General features: G+C 41.9%; 1 protein-coding gene across 1 annotated transcript in view; it reads left to right on the forward strand.

Annotated features, from left to right (window-relative positions):
• The window catches only part of LOC141102974 (uncharacterized), a 248,270-nt gene that overhangs the window by 111,757 nt on the left and 112,997 nt on the right, over positions 1–23,516 (forward strand). Inside the window, exon 27 of the mRNA XM_073592043.1 lies at positions 10,217–23,491. Within this exon, the coding sequence (XP_073448144.1) occupies positions 10,217–23,491 (13,275 nt within the window). The remainder of the gene's footprint in view (positions 1–10,216; positions 23,492–23,516) is intronic.

Below are 23,516 nucleotides of genomic sequence, written 5' to 3' on the forward strand. Positions count from 1 at the left end.
GGCACCACCAACACCCAAGGCCCAATTTTTCTGCACCTGTTTGACTGGGGCATGTAATTACTATTTTTTTTAGCAATTTTTAACAGCAGGGCCCCTTCCTGCATCCAACAAGAGTAACTGTGAGGGGTTACAGTGTCCGGGCACCACCAATACCCAAGGTCCAATTTTTCTGCACCTGTTTGACTGGGGCATGTAATTACAATTGTTTTACTAATTTTTAACAGCAGGCCCCGTTCCTGAGTCCAACAAGAGTAACTGTGAGGGGTTACAGTGTTCAGGCACCACCAACACCCAAGGCCCAATTTTTCTGCACCTGTTTGACTGGGGCATGTAATTACAATTTTTTTTTTAGCAATTTTTAACAGAAGGCCCCTTCCTGCATCCAACAAGAGTAACTGTGAGGGGTTACAGTGTTCAAGCACCAGCAACACCCAAGGCCCAATTTGTCTGCACCTGCTTGACTGGGGCATGTAATTACAATTTTTTTTTAGCAATTTTTAACAGCAGGGCCCGTTCCTGCATCCAACAAGAATAACTGTGAAGAGGTTACAGTGTTCAGACACCACCAACACCCAAGGCTCAATTTTTCTGCCCCTGTTTGAGTGGGGCATGTTATTACATATTTTGTCAGTAATTTTTAACAGCAGGGCCTGTACCTGTGTCCAACCAGAGTAACTGTGAGGGGTTATAGTGTTCAGGCACCATTTTGGATGGGCAAACAGTTTGGGCCTAGTATAAGTTTTGCCAGAACATCGCCTATTCAGGTACTCGCCTAACACCCAAACTTTCTGGGCACTTAGTGGGATGTTCGCCCGCTGAGCGCACAGTCAATAGGTTGTTAAGGCTTCCCCGCTGAGAGCTAAAAAAAATAAATAATTATTGTACAAAAAAGAATGTAAATTTTAAAAAATTTGGGGGAAAAACGGCGTGGGGGACCCTTTGGGTCTGGTATGGATTTTAACCACTTCCCCACCACGCATTGTAAAATGATGCCAGCAGGAACACTCCCCCCCTCCTGCAGCCCATCAGAGTACCCGAGTACCTATCTGCAGCCCATTAAACAAATCAAACAATTAATTTCTTCATTTTCCCAAGAATTGTGGGAAAAATTACAACCTCAAAAAACTCACTATGCCTCTTACTAAATACCTTGGACTGTCTACTTTCCAAAAAGTGGTCATTTGGGGAGTATCTGTACTGTCCTGGGGTTTTAGGGCCTCAAGAAATGAGATAGGCTGTCAGTATATCAGATGTGATCAAATTTTTATGATTTGCACCATAGCTTGTAGACGCTATAACTTTCACACAGACTAAATAATATCCACTAATTTGGGTTATTTTTACCAAAGACATGTAGCAGTATAGATTTTGGCCCAAATTTATAAACAAAAATTACTTCCCAAATTTTATAATAGAAAATAAAAAAAGTAGTTTTTTTTTTTTTTAATTTTTGATCTTTTTTTTTTTTTTACTTATATCACAAAAAAGAAAAAACCCAGTGGTGATTAAATACCACCAAAAGAAAGCTCTATTTGTGTGAAAAAATGATAATAATAAGTAATTGTCATTCAAAGTCAGAGAGCACTGAAAGATGAAAATTTGTTTTGGGCAGGAAGGGGCAACCGTGCCCTGTATTGAAGTGGTTGAGGGGAATTAGGGGAAATTAAGGAGAAAAACGGTATGGTGTCCCTCCCAAAATCCATACCAGGCCCTTTGGGTCTGGTATAGTTTTTTTTGGGGAACTCCATGCCCAATTTTTTTTAAAAAACAGTGTGGGGTCCCCCCCAAAATCAATACCAGGCCCTTGGGATCTGGCATTGATTTGAAGGGGAACTCCACGCCAATTTTTATAAAAAAATTGGTATGGGGTCCCCCCCAAAATCCATACCAGACCCTTATCTGAGCAAGCAGCCTGGCAGGCCAGGAAAGGGGAGGGACAAGCGAGCGCCCCCCCTCCTGAATCATACCAGGCTGCTTGCCCTCAACTTGGGTTTTTTTTCTATTTTTCGGATCTGTCGGGCGGCGTGATTGAAGATGGACGGACATCGCCTGACTTTTTTATTTTTTATTTTTTTAGAAATGTCATTATTGCTGTGGCACCCTTCTACACATCGCACAGATGCGGCACTTTATAGGCAGCCTAAGGGACCCCCCCAGGCAGGATATTTACAGGAATATTTCATTTTTATTGTTTCACTTTAAGCATTATTAAAATCACTGTTCCTGAAAAAATAATAGTTTTGAAAACTTTTTTTTGCATTGATACATGTCCCCTAGGGCAGTTCCCAGGTCCCCATACACTTTTTATGGCATTAACTTGCATATAAACCTTTCAAATTAGCACTTTTGATTTTTCACTTTTTGCCTGTTCGCTGCGTTCTGGTGTCGGGGGGCATTCAGCCCATCCCTAGTCGTTATTAGACATATGCAATTCATTTTGTTCCGAATTTGTTTGTCAACTATATTGGACAAATTCTTTCATTTCGGAATTTCGGAAATATTTGAATTAACAAAACCCCAATTAACTAATTTTTCCAAAAACGAAAATTCGGAAATGCGAAAATTCAGAAATGCAAAAATTCAAAAGAATGAAAATCCGAAAAATTTGAAAAACCAAAATCAGAAATATTAACAAATAATAATAAGTATTACTAACTATTAAGTTATGGGCACTGGAATTTCCTTTCAAATTGGCTGTTAGTGAACAAATTTATCCAAAATCATCCAAAATAACAAATGCCGCATCTGAAGGAATTGAATGTAATAAGTTAATAACAATAAATAATAATAATAATAAAAACTTTTCGAATTACTTGTTTTTATTAATTTGTTACGTTCCATTCGTTTAGATGTGGCATTCGTCATTTCGGATAATTTGTAACTCGAATTTGTATTCGTTACATTCACTAACAGCCAAATTTGAAAGGAAATTCCAATAGCTATAATTTAATAGTTAATTATTATTAGTTAGTTATTATTAAGGATTTTCGAATTTTCGGGTTTTGGAATTTTCAGATTTTCTAATTTTTTATTTTCGCATTTCTGAAATTTCCAATTTTTCAGAATTATCGAAATAAAACAAACTCATTTTTCAGCAGTGCACATGTTTAGTCGTTATCATGTTGGAATACTGCCCTGCGGCCCAATCTCTGAAGGGAGGGGATCATGCTCCGCTTTAGTATGTCACAGTACATGTTGGCATTCATGGTTCCCTCAATGAACTGTAGCTCCCCAGTGCCGGCAGCACTCATGCAGCCCCAGACCATGACACTTCCTGTCAGGTCTGCCAGGAGACTCTAACCGTCCCTCTGGATTCCTGACTGGTAGTCTTCTTATCCCAGTATCAGGTGGAAGGGTGGTTAAGATCCTGCAGCCAGAAATATGGGACCACAATAGGAAGTGCAGACAGGCTATATCAAGGAACACCAAACAGCAACTCACAGTTAGTAGAGAGTGAAGTCAGAAAACCAAGGCAGCAGTCCACGTAGTATACCAGGAAGAGGCGTCAGGAACAGGCAGAGTTAGCAACCACGATCAGCATAAATCCAAAGTAGTCCAAAAGGCAAGGTCGGCATGAACATCACGAGCAGGCACCCAAGTCTTTTCTGCAATGGAGTAGCTCTTCCGGTCCACTAGATACTGCAATTATCTACCCCTACGTTGGGAATTCAGAATTTTACTAACTTCTTATTCCTGATGGTCATCCACCGAGACCAGAGAAGGACGTCTAGAGGGTAGAGAGAACCTATTCTTAACAAAGGGTTTAAGCAAGGATACGTGAAATGTATTGGGGATACGAAGGTGAGGGGACAAGCAAAGTTTATAAGCCACTGGATTGACTTGCTGAAGGATGCAAAAAGGTCCTATAAATCTAGGACCTAACTTGGGAGAGGGCTGCCACAGCGTAATGTTTTTGGTGGACAACCATACCAGCTGATTAAGACGAAAGCGGGGAGCAGGTTTTCTGCAACGGCCTGCAAACCCTTGTATCGGTGTACAGACTGCAGCAGAACCTTTCTTATGTTCCTCCAGTGCTTCGTTAATGTTGACACCCTGTTGGCTGCTGCAGGCACCTCTACCAGAGAAGACTGGAAGGGAAGAACCCTGGGTTGATACCCAAGGCAGCTTAAAAAGGGGAACATCTTAGGGAAGAGTGCCCTTTGCGAACTGTGTGCCAATTCAGCTAGAGGTAACATCTCGCTCCAGTTGTCATGTTCAGCATTGATATAAGCCCGTAGGTAGATCTCAAAATCTTGACTGACCCTTTCTGTCTGGCCATTAGATTGGGGGTACAAGGCAACAACTGGATGCCCCTCTGACACTGGAGGAGCTTCAGGTGGCGGCCGGGGTATTTCCCAACTCCAAGGCACCGGGGAGTGATGGTGTACCTGCTGAGGTATATAAGCAATACGATGAGACCCTATTACCTAGACTATTGGAGGTGTTTAATGAAGCCAAACTGAGAGGGTGCCTACCGACCTCTATGACTAGAGCTACTATAGTCCTACTCCTAAAACCCGGAAAGGATCCTCTGGTCCCAGGCTCCTATAGGCCAATTTCACTTCTCCAGACAGATGTCAACAAACTTGCTAAAGTGCTGGCCCTTAGAATGAACAGGGTAATATCCACCATCATACACGCTGATCAAGTAGGGTTTATGCCTCAGAAATCCACGGCCATAAACCTACGCAGGTTGTTTCTCAACATGCAGTCCAGATCTGACAACATGGGGGATAGAGCATTGCTATCACTTGACGCCCACAATGTCTTTGATAGCATAGAGTGGTCCTATCTATGGGCCATCCTCCACAAATTTGGAATAGGTGAGGAATATATCTCCTGGGCTCAGTTACTGTATAGCTCCCTGAAGGCAGCAATCAGAGAGGCAGGCAGAGTTTTTCCATACTTTAGCCTATTCCGAGGCATGAGACAAGGATGCCCTCTATCCCCACTTTTGTTTTCGCAATTGACCCCTTGGCAGCATGTATCCGTTCTAATCCAGATATTCAGGGGTTTAGATATGGGGAGTTACATGAAAAGATTATGTTATACGCGGATGACACCATGCTCCTGCTGGGAGACACGTCTACCTCCTTGGGGGAAGCCATGGAGGTCATCTGGAGATTTGGCCACTATTCTGGCCTAGTGATCAACTGGACCAAGTCGTCTCTTATGCTGTTGGATAGGACACTGGATCCACTTGATGGGGCCCTAATGGACATTCCTGTATCCTCGGAATTTAGATATCTGGGGGTACAGGTTACATCATGTCCCCTGGACTATTTATCCCTGAATCTGTTTCCGCTGTTGAACCGGTGCCGTGACCGGATCAAGGTGTGGTCTAGATTAAAAATTTCCCCAGTAGGTAGGATAAACCTGATCAAAATGATCTTAATGCCACAAATCCTCTACATACTCCACATTTCTCCGATAGTTTTCCCTTTGAAGCAATTTTGCATTATTAACTCACTCTTCCGGTCTCTCATTTGGCTCCACTCCACAGCCAGGGTGAAACTAGAACAGTTACAGCGACCCAAGGAGGCGGGGGGATTGGCTCTTCCAAACCCTTGGCTCTACTATCTGGCCTCACAGCTACAGCATATAGCCAGAGTTATAGGCCCAGATAAAGATCCAGTATTGAACCTGGTAGATACCACTGCACAGCTTCTGCAGAGTGCCACTGGAGGGGAGATTGCTGAGGGTCTGGAGGCATTGCAGTTTTCCAAATCAAATAAATCTTACCCCACTTACAATCTAATGCAGAAAGTATGGAACAAGGCTCGGGCAGTCCAAAATGTGGAGGGATACACCAGGTTTAGCCCCATATGGGGGAATGGGAGATACGTAGAGCTGAAGAAATTACAATACGGAGCAAAATGGAAACATTATGGGATTATTCACCTACAGCAAATAATTAGGAATGGCAGGATGCGCCCTTTTAATGCACTCCAGATGGAATTTTCACTCCCCGCATCTATGCAATTTTATTACTTTCAACTCCAACACGCGGTAAAGACCCAATTGGGAGTTACTGAGTGGGTACAGGACCCCACGCCAATTTTTCACTATTTGTGGGAGGTGACTTCGTATAAGGGTTTTATCTCCTGCAGCTACTCTATGCTACTTAATAAAACTCTCCCGGACAATACCACTAAGGTGATCTCCAGATGGGAAGGAGATGTGGGAGCATTTGAGGAGGACCAGTGGGCTGAAGCTCTGGTGGCGGTTGCCTTGTGTTCATTGAATGTGGCCCAGAGGTTGTCCCAATTATATGTGCTGCTGTGGGTGCACTACACACTGGCTAGACTGGTGAGCATGGGAGTAAGGGAGGATCCAGTCTGTTCAAGATGCATGAGGGATCACGGTGACCTGATCCACATGCTGTGGAGATGCCCCAAATTGCACATTTATTGGAGGGAGGTGGTAAAGACTCTTAACCGTGACTTTCCGTGCTAGTTAATAGAACACCCCAAACTGTGTATGTTGGTAATTCTAGATGAAATGCCGGCTGAGGACTCTTATAGACTAGCCATAACTAGGGCTCTTTTCCAGGGGAGATTGTTAATTATGAGACACTGGAAGTCGACAGAACCACCTACTGTAAAAGAATGGGTGGCACAAATGGGTAACACTATCAGATTGGAAAAATACATCTATCAACACAGAGGTAGCACAAAAAAGTTTGAAAAAATATGGGATCCATGGTTGGCTATTCCGGGGTTAGCTCCTGTAGACCTGATTATAGACCGTCTACTAGTTTAATTAAAAGAAGACAGAGGGGTAGAGGCTGACCTCAACCACCGAGGGTCTTTGATTTGACTGGTTTAATATTTATCTGAGTGTATGCAATACTTGTGAAATTTATGTGAATCTACTACGTTTATGTGCTGATGATGCTGTACGTAGATGGCAAGATGTCTCATTGTGTTATGTGATGATATGGATCTCTGTGCTGTTTCCATGGTACTGAATAAAGTTTCATTGGATTTAAAAAAGATTAGGGGTGGTATCCTGAAGACAGGGAATTCTTGATTCCCAGATGTTTGCAAACGGCCCTCCAAAATGAGGATATGAATTGAGGGCCTCTGTCGATAACAATATCGACAGTAATGCTATTTAAATGGATGACATTTTCAAGGAAGGATAGAGCCAAGTTGGGGCCGAAGGTAATGCGGGCATAGGAATGAAGTGGGCTAACTTAGAAAATTGGTCAACTACAACCCAAATGGCGGTATTTCCATGAGATAAGGGTAATTCCACGATAAAATCCATGCTAATATGAGTCCAGGGAGCACGAGGGACAGGTAACCATTGTAGTAGACCTTGTGGAACAGATCGGTGCATTTTGATGGGCACACAAACCGAACAAGCTCTAACGAAGGCTATAAAATCCCTCTTTAGAGTAGGCCACCAGACCTACTAATGTAACATGACGGCGATTCATGCAGCTGAGCCATGTTGCCGCAGTACAACTGTGGCGGCTGGTCGGCAAGCGGGTAATCTCTGAATACGGAAAGGCTTTTTCACAGTAAGGGCTGTGAAAATATTCAATAAACTCCCACAAGAGCTGTTTCTGGCTAGCTTAGTACATTGTTTTAAAAAGGCCTGGATTCTTTCCTAAATAGTCATAATATACAGTCAGGTCCATAAATATTGGGACATCGACACAATTCTAATCTTTTTGGCTCTATACACCACCACAATGGATTTGAAATGAAACAAACAAGATGTGCTTTAACTGCATACTTTCAGCTTTAATTTGAGGGTATTTACATCCAAATCGGGTGAACGGTGTAGGAATTACAACAGTTTGTATATGTGCCTCCCACTTTTTAAGGGACCAAAAGTAATGGGACAGATTAACAATCATCCATCAAACTTTCACTTTTTAATACTTGGTTGCAAATCCTTTGCAGTCAATTACAGCCTGAAGTCTGGAATGCATAGACATCACCAGACACTGGGTTTAATCCCTGGTGATGCTCTGCCAGGCCTCTACTGCAACTGTCTTCAGTTCCTGCTTGTTCTTGGGGCATTTTCCCTTCAGTTTTGTCTTCAGCAAGTGAAATGCATGCTCAATCGGATTTTTCCCTTAAAAAAACTCTTTGGTTGCTTTCGCAGTATGCTTCGGGTCATTGTCCATCTGCACTGTGAGTTCTGAAGCATTTTGCTGAATATGAGCAGATAATATTGCCCGAAACACTTCAAAATTCATCCTGCTGCTTTTGTCAGCAGTCACATTATCAATAAATACAAGAGAATCTGTTCCATTGGCAGCCATTCATGCCCATGCCATGACACTACCACCACCATGCTTCACTGATGAGGTGGTATGCTTTGGATCATGAGCAGTTCCTTTCCTTCTCCATACTCTTCTCTTTCCATCACTCTGGTACAAGTTGATCTTGGTCTCATCTGTCCATAGGATGTTGTTCCAGAACTGTGAAGGCTTTTTTAGATGTTGTTTGGCAAACTCTAATCTGGCCTTCCTGTTTTTGAGGCTCACCAATGGTTTACATCTTGTGGTGAACCCTCTGTATTCACTCTGGTGAAGTCTTCTCTTGATTGTTGACTTTGACACACATACACCTACCAACTGGAGAGTGTTCTTGATCTGGCCAACTGTTGTGAAGGGTGTTTTCTTCACCAGGAAAAATAATTCTTCGGTCATCCACCACAGTTGCTTTCCGTGGTTTTCCGGGTCTTTTGGTGTTGCTGAGCTCACCGGTGCGTTCTTTCTTTTTAAGGATGTTCCAAACAGTTGATTTGGCCACACCTAATGTTTTTGCTATCTCTCTGATGGGTTTGTTTTGTTTTTTCAGCCTAATGATGGCTTGCTTCACTGATAGTGACAGCTCTTTGGATCTCATATTGAGAGTTGACAGCAACAGATTCCAAATGCAAATAGCACACTTGAAATGAACTCTGGACCTTTTATCTGCTCCTTGTAAATGGGATAATCAGGGAATAACACACACCTGGCCATGGAGCAGCTGAGCAGCCAATTGTCCCATTACTTTTGGTCCCTTAAAAAGTGGGAGGCACATATACAAACTGTTGTAATTCCTACACCGTTCACCTGATTTGGATGTAAATACCCTTAAATTAAAGCTGAAAGTCTGCAGTTAAACAAATCTTGTTGGTTTCATTTCAAATCCATTGTGGTGGTGTATAGAGCCAAAAAGATTAGAATTGTGTCGATGTCCCAACATTTATGGACCTGACTGTAACTGGATATACATTTTTAAAGGTTAGGTTAATCTAGGGAATATCCAATTGCCTCTTGGGAGATCAGGAAGGATTTTTTCCCCTATTGGAGTAAATTGGATCATGCTTTATTGGGCTTTGTTGCCTTCCCCTGGATCAGTTGTGGGTATAGGATTGTGTATATAGGATTGTATACATTTTTGTTTAACTTCTATTGGTTGAACCAGGTGGACTTTTTTCAACCAGACTAACTATGTAACATTTGGGCTGAATTACTGAAAAACGTAAGAATGTTCACACAACAAATTCATGTGCAGATAAAATATGTGAATAGGGATTTTCTTTTCAAATTAATTGGATAATTGAAGTGAATCTTCACTTCTCCATTGTAATGTTTGTTAATCACGTTTGAAATTCGGAGTCGCGTGAACTGTTCACTGCCTCTATCCTGTACTGCTCTTGATCTGTACCTATAATAACCCGTCATGCCGAGCATAATGCATGAAGAAGTGCTGAGACTATATTTCTGAGCACTCTTTCCTCTATAAGACCCAATATTTAAAAAAAGAGATGCGTGTGCAAGAAGCGACACTGTCTGCAATATTAGGCAAAAAGTGGATGGAACCAGATGCATTTAAAAGGGACTGGGCATTGGCAATTCCTGATAAATGAGTGGTGAGATCTCTTTTTCAGTTTTTTATCTCTATTTGTAACAACTGTCAGTCTTGAAGAAATGTTCTCAAATTTCATGTTGTGTCCTATGGACAGCAAGAGTAAATCCCTCTATTAGTACACAGATGGCAAAAAATTAGTCGATAAAGGTTTCATGAACTTTCAAAAAACAAACATTTTAGGTTTGTGCTATATTTAAACTACAAGATATAGCTGTATTTATGAAAATATCATTAACACATTTTGAGACTGCTGAACTATGACATATCTATTCTAAAAATTGATCTGTAACAAATAACAAAAAACTGTACATTCACAAACTGTTTCATTTAAACAGAAGAAGACTGGCCTAGTGATGAAGAGGAACAACCACTTCATACATCAAAAACAAATGAGGGACAAAAGCCTGGCAGAAAACAGAAACCAAAAAAAACCCCAGATAAAATCAAAACAATTAATCCAAACAAAAAAAAAAGAACTAGAAAACCAACAGGAAAGGACCAAGGACTAGATGAAGACTCATCACTGGATCCAAGAAAACAAAAAAATAAGCGCAGAACAACTGGTAAGCCACAAACACCTGGTAGAAAAAAGCCCCATGATACAAATCAATACTCAAATAGACACAAAAAAACAGATCCAAACAAAACACATAATAGTAGAAAGCCAAAGGGAAAATACTACAGACCAGATGAAGACTCTCCAAATAATGAAGAGGAGCCAGATGATCCAAGCAAACCATATAATGGGCGAAGACCAATTGGAAAACCCCAAAAAACTGGATCTAAGAAGCCAAACAGAAAGGGCCAAAGACAAGATAGTGATGAAGAGGAGGACCCACTAAATCCAAATAAGTCAAATAATAGGCGAAGGCCAATTAGACAACCCCAAAAACCTGTCTATAGAAATCCATTTAAAAAGTATCAAAAACCATATGAAGAATCAACAAGTGATGAAGAGGAGGACTCACTGGATACAGACAAACCATATGATGGGCAAAGACAAACTAGAAAACCTGGTTCTAGAAAGCAAACTGGACAAGAAAAATCACAAGGTGAAGACTCCCCAAATGCTGAAAAAGAAGATCCATTGGATCCAAGCAAACCAAATGACGGGGGAATCACAATAAGAAAACCCCAAACAACTGTAACTAAAAAGCCAACTGGAAAAGACAAAAGTTCAGAAGAAGAATCATCAAGTGTAGAAGAAGTGGACCCACAGGACCCAAACAAACCAAATGATGGGCGAAAGCCAATAAGAAAACTCAAAAAACCTGGTACAAAACTACCACGTGATCTAAATCAACCCTCAGATGGACACGAATCTACTGATCCAGACGAAAAACCTGGCACTAGACATCCAACCAGAAAAGACAAAAGACCTGATGAAGAATCACCAAATGATGAAGAGGAGGACCCACTGGATCCAAACAAACCAAATGATGGACGAAGGCCAATTAGAAAACCCGAAAAACCTGGTGCAAATGTACCACACGCTCCAAATCAACCCACAGATGGACGCGAACCTACTGATCCAGACGGAAAACCTGGCACTAGACATCCAACCAGAAAAGACAAAATACCCGATGGAGAATCACTAAGTGATGAAGAGGAGGACCCACTGGATCCAAACAAACCAAATGATGGACGAAGGCCAATTAGAAAACCCAAGAAACCTGGTACAAAACTACCACGTGATCCAAATCAACCCTCAGATGGACTCAAACCAACTGATCCAGACAAAAACCTGATACTAGACATCCAACTGGAAAAGACAAAAGACAAAAGACTTGATAAAGAATCACCAAGTGATGAAGAGGAGGAGCCACTAGATCCAAACAATCCAAATGATGGGCGAAAAACAATAAGAAAACCCAAAAAACCTGAAACTAAAAAGCCAACCGATACAAATGAAAAACCAGATAAAGAATCACCAATTGATGAAAAGGAGGACCCACTGGATTCAAACAGTCCAAATGATGGACGAAAACCAATTAGAAAACCCAAAAAACCTGGTACAAAAATACCACACGCTCCAAATCAACCCTCAGATGGACGCGAACCTACTGATCCAGATGAAAAACCTGGCACTAAGCATCCAACTGGAAAAGACAATGTACCTGATGAAGAATCACTAAGTGATGAAGAGAAGGACCCACTGGATCCAAACAGTCCAAATGATGGACGAAGGCCAATAAGAAAACCCGAAAAATCTGGTACAAAACTACCAAGTGATCCAAATCAACCCTCAGATAGACGCAAACCAACTGATCCTGACAAAAATCCTGACACTAGACATCCAACCGAAAAAGACAAAAGACCTGATGAAGAATCACCAACTGATGAAGAGGAGGACCCACTGGATCGAAACAAACCAAATGATGGACGAAGGCCAATTAGAAAACCCGAAAAACCTGGTACAAAACTACCACGTGATCCAAATCAACCCTCAGATGGACGCGAACCTACTGATCCAGATGAAAAACATGGCACTAGACATCCAACCAGAAAAGACAAAATACCTGATGGAGAATCACTAAGTGATGAAGAGGAGGACCCACTGGATCCAAACAAACCAAATGATGGACGAAGGCCAATTAGAAAACCCAAGAAACCTGGTACAAAACTACCACATGATCCAAATCAACCCTCAGATGGACACGAACCAACTGATCCAGACAATCAACCTGGCACTAGATATCCAACTGGAAAAGACAAAAGACCTGATGAAGAATCACCAAGTGATGAAAAGGAAGACCCACTGAATCTAAACAAACCAAATGATGGACAAAGGCCAATTAGAAAACCCGAGAAACCTGGTACAAAACTACCACGTGAACCAAATCAACCCTCAGATGGACGCAAACCAACTGATCCTGACAAAAAACCTGGCACTAAACATCTAACCGGAAAAGACAAAATACCTGATGATGAATCACCAATTGATGAAGAGGAGGACCCACTGGATCCAAACCAACCAAATGATGGACAAAGGCCAATTAGAAAACCAGAGAAACCTGGTGCAAAACTACCACGTGATCCAAATCAACCCTCAGATGGACACGAACCAACTGATCCAGAGGAAAAACCTGACACTAGATATCCAACCGGAAAAGACAGAAGACCTGATGAAGAATCACCAATTGATGAAGAAGAGGACCCACTGGATCCAAACCAACCAAATGATGAACAAAGGCCAATTAGAAAACCAGAGAAACCTGGTACAAAACTACCACGTGATCCAAATCAACCCTCAGATGGACACGAACCAACTGATCCAGACGAAAAACCTGACACTAGACATCTAACCGGAAAAGACAAAAGAACTGATGAAGAATCACCAAGTGATGAACAGGAGGAGCCACTAGATCCAAACAATCCAAATGATGGGCGAAAAACAATAAGAAAACCCAAAAAACCTGAAACTAAAAAGCCAACCGATACAAACGAAAAACCAGATAAAGAATCACCAATTGATGAAAAGGAGAACCCACTGGATTCAAACAGTCCAAATGATGGACGAAAACCAATTAGAAAACCCAAAAAACCTGGTACAAAAGTACCACATGCTCCAAACCAACCCTCAGATGGCCGCGAACCTACTGATCCAGATGAAAAACCTGGCACTAGACATCCAACCGGAAAAGACAAAATACCTGATGATGAATCACCAATTGATGAAGAGGAGGACCCATTGGATCCAAACAAACCAAATGATGGACAAAGGCCAATTAGAAAACCAGAGAAACCTGGTACCAAACTACCAAGTGAACCAAATCAACCCTCAGATGGAAGCGAACCTACTGATCCAGAAGAAAAACCTGGCACTAGACATCCAACTGGAAAAGACAAAACACCTGATGAAGAATCACTAAGTGATGAAGAGAAGGACCCACTGGATCCAAACAAACCAAATGATGGACGAAGGCCAATTAGAAAACCAGACAAACCTGGTACAAAACTACCACGTGATCCAAATCAACCCTCAGATGGACACGAACCAACTGATCCAGATGAAAAACCGGACACTAGACATCCAACCGGAAAAGACAAAAGACCTGATGAAGAATCACCAAGCGATGAAGAGGAGGAGCCACTAGATCCAAACAATCCAAATGATGGGCGAAAAACAATAAGAAAACCCAAAAAACTTGAAACTAAAAAGCCAACCGATACAAACGAAAAACCAGATAAAGAATCACCAATTGATGAAAAGGAGAACCCACTGGATTCAAACAGTCCAAATGATGGACGAAAACCAATTAGAAAACCCAAAAAACCTGGTACAAAAGTACCACATGCTCCAAATCAACCCTCAGATGGACGCGAACCTACTGATCCAGATGAAAAACCTGGCACTAGACATCCAACCGGAAGAGACAAAATACCTGATGATGAATCACCAATTGATGAAGAGGAGGACCCATTGGATCCAAACAAACCAAATGATGGACGAAGGCCAATTAGAAAACCAGAGAAACCTGGTACCAAACTACCACGCGATCCAAATCAACCCTCAGATGGAAGCGAACCTACTGATCCAGACGAAAAACCTGGCACTAGACATCCAACTGGAAAAGACAAAATACCTGATGAAGAATCACTAAGTGATGAAGAGAAGGACCCACTGGATCCAAACAAACCAAATGATGGACGAAGACCAATTAGAAAACCAGGGAAACCTGGTACAAAACTACCACGTGATCCAAATCAACCCTCAGATGGACACGAACCAACTGATCCAGATGAAAAAGCTGACACTAGACATCCAACCGGAAAAGACAAAAGACCTGATGAAGAATCACCAAGTGATGAAGAGGAGGAGCCACTAGATCCAAACAATCCAAATGATGGGCGAAAAACAATAAGAAAACCCAAAAAACTTGAAACTAAAAAGCCAACCGATACAAACGAAAAACCAGATAAAGAATCACCAATTGATGAAAAGGAGAACCCACTGGATTCAAACAGTCCAAATGATGGACGAAAACCAATTAGAAAACCCAAAAAACCTGGTACAAAAGTACCACATGCTCCAAATCAACCCTCAGATGGACGCGAACCTACTGATCCAGATGAAAAACCTGGCACTAGACATCCAACCGGAAGAGACAAAATACCTGATGATGAATCACCAATTGATGAAGAGGAGGACCCATTGGATCCAAACAAACCAAATGATGGACAAAGGCCAATTAGAAAACCAGAGAAACCTGGTACCAAACTACCACGCGATCCAAATCAACCCTCAGATGGACACGAACCAACTGATCCAGATGAAAAAGCTGACACTAGACATCCAACCGGAAAAGACAAAAGACCTGATGAAGAATCACCAAGTGATGAAGAGGAGGAGCCACTAGATCCAAACAATCCAAATGATGGGCGAAAAACAATAAGAAAACCCAAAAAACTTGAAACTAAAAAGCCAACCGATACAAACGAAAAACCAGATAAAGAATCACCAATTGATGAAAAGGAGAACCCACTGGATTCAAACAGTCCAAATGATGGACGAAAACCAATTAGAAAACCCAAAAAACCTGGTACAAAAGTACCACATGCTCCAAATCAACCCTCAGATGGACGTGAACCTACTGATCCAGATGAAAAACCTGGCACTAGACATCCAACCGGAAGAGACAAAATACCTGATGATGAATCACCAATTGATGAAGAGGAGGACCCATTGGATCCAAACAAACCAAATGATGGACAAAGGCCAATTAGAAAACCAGAGAAACCTGGTACCAAACTACCACGCGATCCAAATCAACCCTCAGATGGAAGCGAACCTACTGATCCAGACGAAAAACCTGGCACTAGACATCCAACTGGAAAAGACAAAATACCTGATGAAGAATCACTAAGTGATGAAGAGAAGGACCCACTGGATCCAAACAAACCAAATGATGGACGAAGGCCAATTAGAAAACCAGGGAAACCTGGTACAAAACTACCACGTGATCCAAATCAACCCTCAGATGGACACGAACCAACTGATCCAGATGAAAAAGCTGACACTAGACATCCAACCGGAAAAGACAAAAGACCTGATGAAGAATCACCAAGTGACGAAGAGGAGGAGCCACTAGATCCAAACAATCCAAATGATGGACGAAAAACAATAAGAAAACCCAAAAAACTTGAAACTAAAAAGCCAACCGATACAAACGAAAAACCAGATAAAGAATCACCAATTGATGAAAAGGAGAACCCACTGGATTCAAACAGTCCAAATGATGGACAAAAACCAATTAGAAAACCCAAAAAACCTGGTACAAAAGTACCACATGCTCCAAATCAACCCTCAGATGGACGCGAACCTACTGATCCAGATGAAAAACCTGGCACTAGACATCCAACCGGAAGAGACAAAATACCTGATGATGAATCACCAATTGATGAAGAGGAGGACCCATTGGATCCAAACAAACCAAATGATGGACAAAGGCCAATTAGAAAACCAGAGAAACCTGGTACCAAACTACCACGCGATCCAAATCAACCCTCAGATGGAAGCGAACCTACTGATCCAGACGAAAAACCTGGCACTAGACATCCAACTGGAAAAGACAAAATACCTGATGAAGAATCACTAAGTGATGAAGAGAAGGACCCACTGGATCCAAACAAACCAAATGATGGACGAAGGCCAATTAGAAAACCAGGGAAACCTGGTACAAAACTACCACGTGATCCAAATCAACCCTCAGATGGACACGAACCAACTGATCCAGATGAAAAAGCTGACACTAGACATCCAACCGGAAAAGACAAAAGACCTGATGAAGAATCACCAAGTGACGAAGAGGAGGAGCCACTAGATCCAAACAATCCAAATGATGGGCGAAAAACAATAAGAAAACCCAAAAAACTTGAAACTAAAAAGCCAACCGATACAAACGAAAAACCAGATAAAGAATCACCAATTGATGAAAAGGAGAACCCACTGGATTCAAACAGTCCAAATGATGGACGAAAACCAATTAGAAAACCCAAAAAACCTGGTACAAAAGTACCACATGCTCCAAATCAACCCTCAGATGGACGCGAACCTACTGATCCAGATGAAAAACCTGGCACTAGACATCCAACCGGAAGAGACAAAATACCTGATGATGAATCACCAATTGATGAAGAGGAGGACCCATTGGATCCAAACAAACCAAATGATGGACAAAGGCCAATTAGAAAACCAGAGAAACCTGGTACCAAACTACCACGCGATCCAAATCAACCCTCAGATGGACACGAACCAACTGATCCAGATGAAAAAGCTGACACTAGACATCCAACCGGAAAAGACAAAAGACCTGATGAAGAATCACCAAGTGATGAAGAGGAGGAGCCACTAGATCCAAACAATCCAAATGATGGGCGAAAAACAATAAGAAAACCCAAAAAACTTGAAACTAAAAAGCCAACCGATACAAACGAAAAACCAGATAAAGAATCACCAATTGATGAAAAGGAGAACCCACTGGATTCAAACAGTCCAAATGATGGACGAAAACCAATTAGAAAACCCAAAAAACCTGGTACAAAAGTACCACATGCTCCAAATCAACCCTCAGATGGACGTGAACCTACTGATCCAGATGAAAAACCTGGCACTAGACATCCAACCGGAAGAGACAAAATACCTGATGATGAATCACCAATTGATGAAGAGGAGGACCCATTGGATCCAAACAAACCAAATGATGGACAAAGGCCAATTAGAAAACCAGAGAAACCTGGTACCAAACTACCACGCGATCCAAATCAACCCTCAGATGGAAGCGAACCTACTGATCCAGACGAAAAACCTGGCACTAGACATCCAACTGGAAAAGACAAAATACCTGATGAAGAATCACTAAGTGATGAAGAGAAGGACCCACTGGATCCAAACAAACCAAATGATGGACGAAGGCCAATTAGAAAACCAGGGAAACCTGGTACAAAACTACCACGTGATCCAAATCAACCCTCAGATGGACACGAACCAACTGATCCAGATGAAAAAGCTGACACTAGACATCCAACCGGAAAAGACAAAAGACCTGATGAAGAATCACCAAGTGACGAAGAGGAGGAGCCACTAGATCCAAACAATCCAAATGATGGACGAAAAACAATAAGAAAACCCAAAAAACTTGAAACTAAAAAGCCAACCGATACAAACGAAAAACCAGATAAAGAATCACCAATTGATGAAAAGGAGAACCCACTGGATTCAAACAGTCCAAATGATGGACAAAAACCAATTAGAAAACCCAAAAAACCTGGTACAAAAGTACCACATGCTCCAAATCAACCCTCAGATGGACGCGAACCTACTGATCCAGATGAAAAACCTGGCACTAGACATCCAACCGGAAGAGACAAAATACCTGATGATGAATCACCAATTGATGAAGAGGAGGACCCATTGGATCCAAACAAACCAAATGATGGACAAAGGCCAATTAGAAAACCAGAGAAACCTGGTACCAAACTACCACGCGATCCAAATCAACCCTCAGATGGAAGCGAACCTACTGATCCAGACGAAAAACCTGGCACTAGACATCCAACTGGAAAAGACAAAATACCTGATGAAGAATCACTAAGTGATGAAGAGAAGGACCCACTGGATCCAAACAAACCAAATGATGGACGAAGGCCAATTAGAAAACCAGGGAAACCTGGTACAAAACTACCACGTGATCCAAATCAACCCTCAGATGGACACGAACCAACTGATCCAGATGAAAAAGCTGACACTAGACATCCAACCGGAAAAGACAAAAGACCTGATGAAGAATCACCAAGTGACGAAGAGGAGGAGCCACTAGATCCAAACAATCCAAATGATGGGCGAAAAACAATAAGAAAACCCAAAAAACTTGAAACTAAAAAGCCAACCGATACAAACGAAAAACCAGATAAAGAATCACCAATTGATGAAAAGGAGAACCCACTGGATTCAAACAGTCCAAATGATGGACGAAAACCAATTAGAAAACCCAAAAAACCTGGTACAAAAGTACCACATGCTCCAAATCAACCCTCAGATGGACGCGAACCTACTGATCCAGATGAAAAACCTGGCACTAGACATCCAACCGGAAGAGACAAAATACCTGATGATGAATCACCAATTGATGAAGAGGAGGACCCATTGGATCCAAACAAACCAAATGATGGACAAAGGCCAATTAGAAAACCAGAGAAACCTGGTACCAAACTACCACGCGATCCAAATCAACCCTCAGATGGAAGCGAACCTACTGATCCAGACGAAAAACCTGGCACTAGACATCCAACTGGAAAAGACAAAATACCTGATGAAGAATCACTAAGTGATGAAGAGAAGGACCCACTAGATCCAAACAAACCAAATGATGGACGAAGGCCAATTAGAAAACCCAAGAAACCTGGTACAAAACTACCACGTGATCCAAATCAACCCTCAGATGGACACGAACCAACTGATCCAGATGAAAAAGCTGACACTAGACATCCAACCGGAAAAGACAAAAGACCTGATGAAGAATCACCAAGTGATGAAGAGGAGGAGCCACTAGATCCAAACAATCCAAATAATGGGCGAAAAACAATAAGAAAACCCAAAAAACCTGAAACTAAAAAGCCAACCGATACAAATGAAAAACCAGATAAAGAATCACCAATTGATGAAAAGGAGGACCCACTGGATTCAAATAGTCCAAATAATGGACGAAAACCAATTAGAAAACCCAAAAAACCTGGTACAAAAGTACCACACACTCCAAATCAACCCTCAGATGGACACGAACCTACTGATCCAGATGAAAAACTTGGCACTAAACATCCAACTGGAAAAGACAAAATACCTGATGAAGAATCACTAAGTGATGAAGAGAAGGACCCATTGGATCCAAACAAACCAAATGATGGACGAAGGCCAATTAGAAAACCCAAGAAATCTGGTACAAAACTACCACGTGATCCAAATCAACCCTCAGATGGACAGGAAACAACTGATCCAGACAATAAACCTGACACTAGACATCCAACCGAAAAAGACAAAAGACCTGATGAAGAATCACCAATTGATGAAGAGGAAGACCCATTGGATCGAAACAAACCAAATGATGGACGAAGGCCAATTAGAAAACCCGAAAAACCTGGTACAAAACTACCACGTGATCCAAATCAACCCTCAGATGGACGCGAATCTACTGATCCAGACGAAAAACCTGGCACTAGACATCCAACCAGAAAAGACAAAATACCTGATGGAGAATCACTAAGTGATGAAGAGGAGGACCCACTGGATCCAAACGAACCAAATGATGGACGAAGGCCAATTAGAAAACCCAAGAAACCTGGTACAAAACTACCACGTGATCCAAATCAACCCTCAGATGGACACATACCAACTAGTCCAGACAATCAACCTGGCACTAGATATCCAACTGGAAAAGACAAAAGACCCGATGAAGAATCACCAAGTGATGAAAAGGAAGACCCACTGAATCCGAACAAACCAAATGATGGACAAAGGCCAATTAGAAAACCCGAGAAACCTGGTACAAAACTACCACGTGATCCAAATCAACCCTCAGATGGACACCAACCTACTGATTCAGAAGAAAAACATGGCACTAGACATCCAACCGGAAAAGACAAAAGACCTGATGAAGAATCATCAAGTGATGAACAGGAGGAGCCACTAGATCCAAACAATCCAAATGATGGGCGAAAAACAATAAGAAAACCCAAAAAACATGAAACTAAAAAGCCAACTGATACAAAGGAAAAACCAGATAAAGAATCACCAATTGATGAAAAGGAGAACCCACTGGATTCAAACAGTCCAAATGATGGACGAAAACCAATTAGAAAACCCAAAAAACCTGGTACAAAAGTACCACATGCTCCAAATCAACCCTCAGATGGACGCAAACCTACTGATCCAGATGAAAAACCTGGCACTAGACATCCAACCGGAAAAGACAAAATACCTGATGATGAATCACCAATTGATGAAGAGAAGGACCCACTAGATCCAAACAAACCAAATGATGGACGAAGGCCAATTAGAAAACCAGGGAAACCTGGTACAAAACTACCACGTGATCCAAATCAACCCTCAGATGGACACGAACCAACTGATCCAGATGAAAAACCTGATACTAGACATCCAACCGGAAAAGACAAAAGACCTGATGAAGAATCACTAAGTGATGAAGAGAAGGACCCATTGGATCCAGACAAACCAAATGATGGACGAAGGCCAATTAGAAAACCCAAAAAACCTGGTACAAAAGCACCACACGCTCCAAATCAACCCTCAGATGGACACGAACCTACTGATCCAGATGAAAAACTTGGCACTAAACATCCAACTGGAAAAGACAAAATACCTGATGAAGAATCACTAAGTGATGAAGAGAAGGCCCCATTGGATCCAAACGAACCAAATGATGGACGAAGGCCAATTAGAAAACCCAAGAAACCTGGTACAAAACTACCACGTGATCCAAATCAACCCTCAGATGGACAGGAAACAACTGATCCAGACAAAAAACCTAACACTAGACATCCAACCGAAAAAGACAAAAGACCTGATGAAGAATCACCAATTGATGAAGAGGAGGACCCACTGGATCGAACCAAACCAAATGATGGACGAAGGCCAATTAGAAAACCCGAAAAACCTGGTAGAAAACTACCACGTGATCCAAATCAACCCTCAGATGGACGCGAATCTACTGATCCAGACGAAAAACCTGGCACTAGACATCCAACCAGAAAAGACAAAATACCTGATGGAGAATCACTAAGTGATGAAGAGGAGGACCCACTGGATCCAAACGAACCAAATGATGGACAAAGGCCAATTAGAAAACCAAAGAAACCTGGTACAAAACTACCACGTGATCCAAATCAACCCTCAGATGGACGCGAACCTACTGATCCAGACGAAAAACATGACACTAGACATCCAACCAGAAAAGACAAAATACCTGATGGAGACTCACTAAGTGATGAAGAGGAGGACCCACTGGATCCAAACAAACCAAATGATGGACGAAGGCCAATTAGAAAACCCGAAAAACCTGGCACAAAACTACCACGTGATCCAAATCAACCCTCAGATGGACGCGAATCTACTGATCCAGACGAAAAACCTGGCACTAGACATCCAACCAGAAAAGACAAAATACCTGATGGAGAATCACTAAGTGATGAAGAGGAGGACCCACTGGATCCAAACGAACCAAATGATGGACGAAGGCCAATTAGAAAACCAAAGAAACCTGGTACAAAACTACCACGTGATCCAAATCAACCCTCAGATGGACGCGAACCTACTGATCCAGACGAAAAACATGACACTAGACATCCAACCAGAAAAGACAAAATACCTGATGGAGACTCACTAAGTGATGAAGAGGAGGACCCACTGGATCCAAACAAACCAAATGATGGACGAAGGCCAATTAGAAAACCCAAGAAACCTGGTACAAAAGTACCACACGCTCCAAATCAACCCTCAGATGGACACGAACCTACTGATCCAGATGAAAAACTTGGCACTAAACATCCAACTGGAAAAGACAAAATACCTGATGAAGAATCACTAAGTGATGAAGAGAAGGACCCATTGGATCCAAACGAACCAAATGATGGACGAAGGCCAATTAGAAAACCCAAGAAACCTGGTACAAAACTACCACGTGATCCAAATCAACCCTCAGATGGACACATACCAACTAGTCCAGACAATCAACCTGGCACTAGATATCCAACTGGAAAAGACAAAAGACCCGATGAAGAATCACCAAGTGATGAAAAGGAAGACCCACTGAATCCGAACAAACCAAATGATGGACAAAGGCCAATTAGAAAACCCGAGAAACCTGGTACAAAACTACCACGTGATCCAAATCAACCCTCAGATGGACACCAACCTACTGATTCAGAAGAAAAACATGGCACTAGACATCCAACCGGAAAAGACAAAAGACCTGATGAAGAATCACCAAGTGATGAACAGGAGGAGCCACTAGATCCAAACAATCCAAATGATGGGCGAAAAACAATAAGAAAACCCAAAAAACATGAAACTAAAAAGCCAACCGATACAAAGGAAAAACCAGATAAAGAATCACCAATTGATGAAAAGGAGAACCCACTGGATTCAAACAGTCCAAATGATGGACGAAAACCAATTAGAAAACCCAAAAAACCTGGTACAAAAGTACCACATGCTCCAAATCAACCCTCAGATGGACGCGAACCTACTGATCCAGATGAAAAACCTGGCACTAGACATCCAACCGGAAAAGACAAAATACCTGATGATGAATCACCAATTGATGAAGAGAAGGACCCACTAGATCCAAACAAACCAAATGATGGACGAAGGCCAATTAGAAAACCAGGGAAACCTGGTACAAAACTACCACGTGATCCAAATCAACCCTCAGATGGACACGAACCAACTGATCCAGATGAAAAACCTGATACTAGACATCCAACCGGAAAAGACAAAAGACCTGATGAAGAATCACTAAGTGATGAAGAGAAGGACCCATTGGATCCAGACAAACCAAATGATGGACGAAGGCCAATTAGAAAACCCAAAAAACCTGGTACAAAAGCACCACACGCTCCAAA

This window comes from Aquarana catesbeiana, linkage group LG07 (assembly GCF_042186555.1).
Source record: "Aquarana catesbeiana isolate 2022-GZ linkage group LG07, ASM4218655v1, whole genome shotgun sequence".
Taxonomy (NCBI): domain Eukaryota; kingdom Metazoa; phylum Chordata; class Amphibia; order Anura; family Ranidae; genus Aquarana; species Aquarana catesbeiana.